Source organism: Pundamilia nyererei, unplaced genomic scaffold (genome assembly GCF_000239375.1).
Source record: "Pundamilia nyererei isolate P.nyererei 1_Seehausen unplaced genomic scaffold, PunNye1.0 scaffold00110, whole genome shotgun sequence".
Classification (NCBI taxonomy): domain Eukaryota; kingdom Metazoa; phylum Chordata; class Actinopteri; order Cichliformes; family Cichlidae; genus Pundamilia; species Pundamilia nyererei.
Window position 1 is genome coordinate 2,126,037 of NW_005187511.1, and position 8,566 is coordinate 2,134,602.

The 8,566-nt window shown below is 42.0% G+C and overlaps 1 protein-coding gene across 1 annotated transcript in view; it reads left to right on the forward strand.

Moving 5' to 3' along the window:
• Positions 1–1,022: 1,022 nt before the first annotated feature.
• Positions 1,023–8,566, forward strand: part of LOC102211705 (protein bicaudal D homolog 2-like) — a 9,602-nt gene continuing 2,058 nt past the window's right edge. The window contains exons 1-6 of the mRNA XM_005741490.2: positions 1,023–1,871; positions 4,532–4,744; positions 5,319–5,471; positions 5,786–6,250; positions 6,903–7,904; positions 8,041–8,192. Of these exons, the coding sequence (XP_005741547.1) occupies positions 1,632–1,871; positions 4,532–4,744; positions 5,319–5,471; positions 5,786–6,250; positions 6,903–7,904; positions 8,041–8,192 (2,225 nt within the window). The 5' untranslated portion in view covers positions 1,023–1,631. The remainder of the gene's footprint in view (positions 1,872–4,531; positions 4,745–5,318; positions 5,472–5,785; positions 6,251–6,902; positions 7,905–8,040; positions 8,193–8,566) is intronic.

An 8,566-nucleotide genomic window follows, 5' to 3' on the forward strand; every position in this document is an offset into this window, starting at 1 on the left:
CTTTTATAATAAACGTTTTCCATTCTCTAATAAAGAAGAACATAAACAAAATATTAAATATTTTTTGTGATTTTTTAAAATATATTTATATTCATTAGCCCCCTTTTTTAGTTACAGATAGTTGCAGATTTGTCAGCTGCACATCCATGACCCAAATCTCACATTGTATCACATCCCAAGGGTGCTCTATTGGATTGACATCTGATGACTGTGGAGGTCATTTGAGTACAGTGAACATGTACAAGAAACCAGTTTGAGATCATTTGAACACAGTTATCCAGCTGGAAACAGTCAATAGAAGATAGCCACAGTGTAAACAGATGGACATGGCTAACAGCAGAATTCAGGTAGACTGTGGCATTTAAATGATGCTCAGTTAGTACTAAGAACCCCAAAGTGTTCCAAAGAAAATATCTCTCACACCATTGCGCCATCAGCATTAGCATGAGCAGCTGATACAAGGCAAGATGGATCCATGCTTTCATCTTATACCAAATTCTGTCCCTACCATCAGAATGTTTCAGCAGAAATTAAGACTTATCAGATCATGCAATGTTTTTTTCCCCCACAATCGTCTATTGTCCAATTTCCTGTTCTTAGCTGCCACTTGTATGGAACCCGCTGTGGTCTTCTGATACTGTAGCTAATGTTCTTCAACGTTGCACGAGTTGTGCATTTAGAGATGCTGTTCTGCACATCTTAGTTGTGGTGAATTGCCATTTGAGTTACTGTTGCCTTCCTATGAGCTTGAAGCAGACATCAACCATGCTCACAGGATATTTTCTCTGTAAATCCTAAAGATGGTTGTCTGCAATAATCTCAGTCGAGCAGCAGTAAAATACTCAAACCAGCCTGCCTGACACCATCAATCATAAAACTTAAATGAAAGTCGCCTAACTCACCTTTCTTCCACATTCTGATGCTCAGTTTGAACTTCAGCAGATAATATTGGCCATGTCTACATGCCTGGATGCATTAAATTGCTGCCATGTGATTGGCTGATTTGATATTTGCGCTTACGAGCAGTTGAACAGGTGTACCTAATAAATAAAGTGACTGAAGATCATATTTCTATAATTAACTAATCTACTGTTCATTCGACAAGTGAGTATAACAAAAATACCCATAAACTCTAATAAAGATCCTAATAAATATGCAATGTAATTATAGTTGCAGTTTCACAGTTGATTCTCTAGATGGCGTTTCAATAAACTGTGGGGTCATGTCTCGGCAGACGCAATGCATTCTGGTACTTGAAGTCAACGCGGCTTCAGAAGCAAGGAGTCCTTGAGGTAGCGCGCCTCACTGAAAACTACATTTCCCTTCGTAGTCACGCTGATTTGAATGCCGTGTAGGGGGAGCGTTTTTTTCTAATCGATGAGCTCAACTGAAGTTTCCTCTGTCAGCTTCAAGAAGAGGCAGAAAAATATCGAGAATGAGCAAACTGTTGTCCAGTTTGAGCTCCGTCGAGGTCCGCAGTGAGTGAAAGGTCGGGAAGCTAAACACAGTTTAAGCCCAACAATGCGCCCCAAACAAAGAAGGCAGTGATTTGCGGTCTTGGTGGTTTGCTCCGCTGCTCCCGCTAGTTAGGGCTGGGTCCCGTTACGGTTGGGAGTCGGCGGCTCGCCAAGATGTCTATGGAGGAGCAGGAATATCCTGAGGCGGTACTGGTGACAGAAGCCGGGCCGCAGTGGCTCCAAGTCGAAGTGGAGCGTCTGACCCGGGAGCTTCGCGAAACGACCCAGGAGAAGATCCAGGCGGCTGAGTATGGGCTGGCGGTGCTGGAGGAGAAACAGCAGCTCAAGCAGCGATTTGATGAGTTGGAGACGGACTACGAGACGGTCCGACAGGAACTGGATCAGCTGAAGGAGGTAACCCGAGGTCACCGCCACGCAGCCAGATATAAGTCCTGGCATCAGTCAGTATGTGAAGGCGAGGAGAGAAACTTAGTGCATGTTATAATAGCAGCACGGTGGGAATTTAGAGTGACATCGGGGATCAAACTGGAAGCAGTCGGTAGTGGGGTTTGCTTCCCCTGAGCCCCAGCCATGTCTATTTATATCCCTCCTGCCTCCTCAAATATTATATGAAGTTTGAAATATGCATAACCACCTCCAAGCAGAAATATTGCAGTGTTACCTAATGTTGCCTCGCCTTAAAGGATGAAAACTGTCATTAGTTTTGATTACTTGCCTTTACTTGCTCCAAAGGCTGAAGCCTTGAAATCAGACTGTAGCTGCAGTGGCTTATGTCACATTTAAGCCTGTTTGGCCAATTTGCTGTTAACCTGTTTAAAAATAAGTTTTTCCAGTGGTGAAATCATAAAAAAATAAGTTAACAGCCCTGAATATCTGTGTTTCTTTTCATCTCCTAATAGCTTGTCTGTTGAGACATTTTTAACCCACAGTGTCAGCCAACCCCAAGGCCCTTCAGTCTCACAGTAGAGGAATAACCTCTACAGCTAAATATGACAGGTGAAGGCATCTATCAATCTAGTAAACATTAAGCTGAACAAAGATAACTTGGCAACACTTTTTCACAGCAACTCATGAGATGCACCGCCAGCCACTGAGATCCTAACATGTGGGAAAATCTGTCTGTATTTCATTAGAGAATAAAGAAGTGTGTGTGTTGGGGGTGGTCGGGAACTTCCCTTCAGTTCAGTCTTAAGACTGTTGTCACATCCAGTCTATCAGTCAGTAGAGGAAGTGCATCCTAAAGCATTTCCACATTGCTGTCTGTCAGCTGTATGTCTAAATGTCCAATTTCTATTATTAGTGTCCTTCAGTGGTTATGTTCACATGAAATGGCAATAGGTCATTGTGTGTAGGCTGGGCTTAAATGGGTCGCAGTCTTATTAATACCTTTATACTGGAAATCTAGTCTAATATCATGAAATGTAAATTAAAAAGGAGGATGTGAGATTTTTGCCACTACCAGTAATTTTCTGGTTTATAGATTATAGTTGCATCACGAAGTGACTAATTGTTGTGGTCATTTACTTAGTATCTCATGATTGTGACAGTTTCTCCTTACTACAGTACATCGCTGAGAGTGATGTAAGGTAAAGGAATCATCCATCCTCGTCCTCTATCAGCCTCCTATTGATTCACATCATCATGACTGACCATGACTATGATCCTAGTTACACAGATCTGTTTGTCTGACTGAGAATTGGCCAGAAAAAGACATCTAGCTCTACAGTGAGGTCCATTTGCTCTCACATCCCCACTTAGTAACTGTTGACTTAATGTGTGTTTAGCTGTTTAGTTCGTAACTGTGCAGATATGGCATCAAATTATTCATCAATTTACTGCTATTCTGAAAATTAGTTCACCTGCTTAGTAAAACCATTCAACTGACGTTTTGCAAAAAGATTTCAAAGACTGTTCCTAGTAGCTGGTTAAACATTGAAAGTAAAACACATGCTGCAGCTTTGGGAATATTGCTAGCCATTTATCCAATCTGTTTTAAAGTAGATAAATATTTATTTTATAATATCAAAGCAATATCTATACAGATTTGTGTTTCATGATTATTTGAACAGTGTTTTTTATTTGCAGAAAAACAGTGACCTGTCAAAATGTCAATAAAATTAAAATTTCTGACACATTTTGGAATTTACATTTGAGTTCTTCTGTAATCCTCAGGGGACTGAACTGTTTTACCAAGTGGGAGTCATGTATGAAGCCAGAGTATTTTATTTTATATTGGATACGTTTTTTTAAGATTCTATATTTTAAAATAATATTCTATCATTTATTTATGACAGATATGCTGCAGTGCTCTATTTTTATTAGTCATGGTTTCATGTTTTACTGGGCTTCAAGCATTTACAAATACACTTGAAGGCAGTTAGTTTTTTGTTTATGGCCTATGTGCTTTAATTATTGTCACATCCACTTCTTTTTTAGTCTATCTTTGTGATTATTATGCAGATTGTACTGTTCTGTTACAGTATAATTGTTGTCTCTGCTAGTTTCAGTATCATCTTTGATGTTTTTTGTGCTAATGAATGTCTACATCCATAAAGGCGCTGACATCATCATCATTAAATAGAGAAATAAATTCATGTTAGGAAACATTTTATCATTAAAAAAATCAGTTTGGCCAAAATTGTTGTATGAATAAGTTTCAAATGTAATCTGTGTTTGCAGCAAAACTCTTCATAAAAACCAAAGAAATAAACGCAGTGAATGTAGCATGTAACCATGCATCGCCAATTTAACTGCAATTTTATTTAGAGTGATGACTAAGAACTGATACTCGTGTATATTTCCTTATCTGTGGTTTCATTTCCTCTCTTGAGATGGAGAATTTTACTTAGGTCATTGTTATTAGAAAGAGCTGTCCAGTACCCCATACACACACATTTGTGATATTTTCTGAAATGGTAGATCTTTATTTAACTGAAGTCTCTAACTAGTTATGTTGGCCATGCTCGTGGTTGTGTGCATGTGTCTTAAAGCAGGTTTGTAACAAATCCTTAATCAAACATGTTTGTTCTATTGTTTTTTCTGTCTGTCTTTAGGCCTTTGGACATGCTTACTCAACCCACAGAAAGGTGGCAGCAGATGGGGAGAGCAGAGAAGAGTCTTTGATACTGGAGTCTGCCAGTAAGGAGGCTCTCTACCAGCAGAAGGTCCTGGAGTTACAGAATGAGCTCCGACAGTCCAAAGCTTCCCTCGCCAGTGCACAAGCTGAAAATGACCGCCTGTCATCCATTGCCCTGGAAATGAGAGAGGTAGGTATTGAGAGTGCTGCAATATGAATTTCTTATCACAATTTACACTCAAATGCTCACTTTAACTCCTGTTGAGCATTTTCTTATCATAGTATATGGTCGGCCAAAGTTTGAATCGGCGTCTTTTATGTGTCATCATCGGAGATCTGCTATTTGCAGCACAATTGGGAAATCAATGAAAGCTAGTAATGCTAACTGAAGTTGACTTGTAGACTACGAAAAGTTGCCAGTGTTGGTTGTGAGAGAGCTGCTTCTTATCATGCGGGAGGGCCAGTTTGCACTGAGCCCAGCAGGAAAGATGATGTAATGGTCCGCAGTGAGTGACACAAAGGATGTCCTCCACCGCGGCTCTCTGTAGAATGAATTGGTAAGTGGACCATGTCCTCCTTCCGTCATTGCACATGGCTGCCAAAGACTTGTGGCATGTGAAGCACTCTTGCCCTTATTTTAACTTATTTGCTGAACTATTGCAAGCGTGTACTTTGTGGTTTACACTGCATTTGCTAATGGTGAACATAGGTTTAAATGAAAGGTCATCCAGTTATTCTCTCGTTGTCCCCGCTCTTGTGTGCAGAATTCAGAGCTGGCAGAGCTGCAGCGCAGTCAGCTGCGAGACGACATCAGAGAGTACAAGGTTCGGGAGGCTCGACTGCTGCAGGACTACAGCGAGTTGGAGGAGGAGAACATCTCACTTCAGAAACAAGTGTCTGTGTTGAAACAGAACCAGGTGAGACTGGCCATAAAACTCAAGTTTTGTAGTGGGTGGAAGTCATTCAGAAATAGCTGTGTTGTTCATGTTTTTATGAGTCAGACTAACCATATTATCATTTTGGTTCTAATATCACTACACAGTCATTATGTCATTTCCTTACAATTTAAAAATATGAGCACGCACCAAATTTTACATTCAAAAAATGGGTCTGTGTATAATATTTTGGCCAACCACGATGCACTCATGCCTGTTTCACAAATTATAACAAATGCTGCCTACTGGTGTAAAAGTATTAGCTGTGTTATTTATATTTTTGACTGTCTCTACAGGTGGAATTTGAAGGTCTAAAGCATGAGATCCGCCGCCTGGAGGAAGACAGCCAGTGTCTGCACAGCCAGCTGGAGGAAGCAATGCGCCTGAGAGAAATTGCCGAGCGGCAGCTGACGGAAGCTTTAGAGACCATCAAGACAGAGCGTGAGCAGAAGGCCTCGCTGCGCAAAGAGCTTTCCCACTATATGACCATCGGCGGCTCTGTGTACAGTAGCTCTTTCAATATTTCCATCGATAACCCCAAACTCCACGAGGATCCTTCGGCCATCAATGAACCGGACAATGATGATCTAATAAGAGGCTTTGAGAACGGCTTGGTTAAATTGAGTGAAAGTGATGAAGACAATAGAACTGCAGTGAACAAGAGAGGAGAGGGCTTCAAACCAGTCCCTAGCTTGGTGGACGACCTGCTGAGTGAGCTCAACATATCAGAGATACAGAAACTGAAACAACAGCTGGTGCAGGTATGAGATCCATCAGATGCACTTGGATCAAGAGCCATCATTATCTGACTGCAGCATACCTGATGCCATGATTTCACATTCAGTAAAAAGCTGAAGTTCTACTGTAGATGTCATAGAAAGGCTGCCATGCTATTTTCACTAGATGATTATCGTGGCCAAAAGAATTTAAGATCTTATCACAGGAGTTTTGGGAAAACAGGAAATGCTGTCAGTCTAATGCATCCCTAACTTTATCTGTCGCTGTGTATTCTGTGGATCTAGAGCGTAAAAAGGGAAACTGGGCTAAACCAGCATGGACAAATGTCACCCATGTGTGCAGTAACTCAGTTTGTATACCACAGAACACCACAAACTGTGTGGGGTTTATACAAATGCACTAGAAAATTAGAGAACTAACTAAGTAGCTGAACTAAATCTGTAATGTAGTGATACTAAATTACTAGTAATCATCAGGATTGGCAGGTCACACTGAGATAGGTAATGTTGGGTACACCTTTAACTGAGTCACTCAAAAGTTCCTGAAAGGTTGTTAAGAAACTTTAATTGCACTCTGTCACCTGGCCAAAAAGGCCGTTCCTGTTTTGTTCTTTCTCTTTTTTTTTCTATAAAGTTGCCTAGCTGACTAATGAACTCTTTATCTGTATTTCTGTAGGTTGAGAGGGAAAAAGTTGCCCTGATCAACTCTCTGCAGGAGAGCCAGAAGCAGCTGGAACAGGCCTATGGGACTGTGTCCGAGCAAAAGGAAACGGTCAACAGGTTGACTGAAAATCTAAGTGCAATGAGGAAACTTCAGGCCAGTAAGGAGCGGCAGTCTGCCCTCGACAGTGAGAAAGACAGGGACAGCCATGACGACGGAGACTACTATGAACTGGACATTAACGGGCCTGAGATTCTGCAGTGTAAATACACCGTTGCAGTGTCTGAAGCTGGAGAACTGAGGCAAGAGCTGAAAACACTGAGGGCGCAATACGAGGAGTGTCGAACCCAATATGAAGATGAGCGAGCGCGGCTGGAGAGCGACGTCCAGGACTTGAGGTCAAAGCTGTCATCCTTGGAGAAAATTAGCCAAGCAGATAAAGCAGCGATGTCACGTCTGGAGAGGGAGCTCCGTCTGGCCAGCGAAGCTGCAGGAGAGTCGCTTGGCAGCCTTAATGTGGCGCAGGATGAGCTCGTAGCCTTCAGTGAAGAGCTGGCCAATCTCTACAACCACGTGTGCATGTGCAACAATGAAACCCCTAACCGCGTCATGCTCGACTATTACAAGGAAGGCAAGGCCATCGTAAGAAAGGGGCAAGAAGCAAAGGATCACCAGTCAGTACTTCTCACTAACGGGTTAATCGGTGAGACTGAATCTGGAAAGTCCGACTCCGGCAGCGCAGCAGTTACTGCAGCTCCAGCACACGAGCACCGGCCGGAACCCATGAACATCTATAACCTTGTTGCTATTATCAGGGACCAGATCCGCCACCTGCAGCAAGCGGTGGACCGCACCACAGAGCTGTCACGTCAGAGACTTGCCAACCTGGAACTGAGCGCAGTGGCTGACAAAGACAAAGAAGCGTGCATGGAGGAGATTCTCAAACTGAAATCCCTGCTTAGTACCAAAAGGGAGCAGATTGCCACTCTCAGAGCTGTTCTCAAGGCCAACAAACAGGTGGGAGGATGGTTTGTGTATGTGTCAGGGGAACGATGTTTATTAATACACACATAGAATAGAATAGCGATGCAAAAACCACAGAATTTAAAAACTGCAGAACTTTACATTAATCTTTTTATGTTGTTCCCTTCAGACAGCTGAGGTTGCTCTGGCCAACCTCAAGAGTAAGTATGACAGTGAGAAGACCATGGTGACCGAGACTATGATGAAGCTCCGTAATGAGCTCAAGGCTTTGAAAGAGGACGCAGCTACGTTCTCATCTCTCCGGGCCATGTTTGCTACAAGGTACGACACATACTTTCAATGTAAATCAGCCATTATGTACATAAATTGGGCAAATATAATTTAAAAATAAATAAATAAATCAGGTGGCTCAGACCAAACGAATCCTTCTCTGTTACAGGAGACATTAAAAAGAACATTGATATAGATTTGGAATATTTCTGCTTTTCACTCGAGAAAAAATATTTTGCGTTTCTGTGTATTTCTCTGAGAAAGATGCAAAGCATTGTGGGAGCAGTCTGATGTAATACTTGTGCAGTCAGTTAGCGTGGTAATCATCCTCCCATCTGGAAAATGCAGTCTGGGGAATCATGACAGCCGCAGTAGTTTGAGGCAAATTGCTCCACCTGCTGGCAGTAAAGTTTACCCCCTCTTCT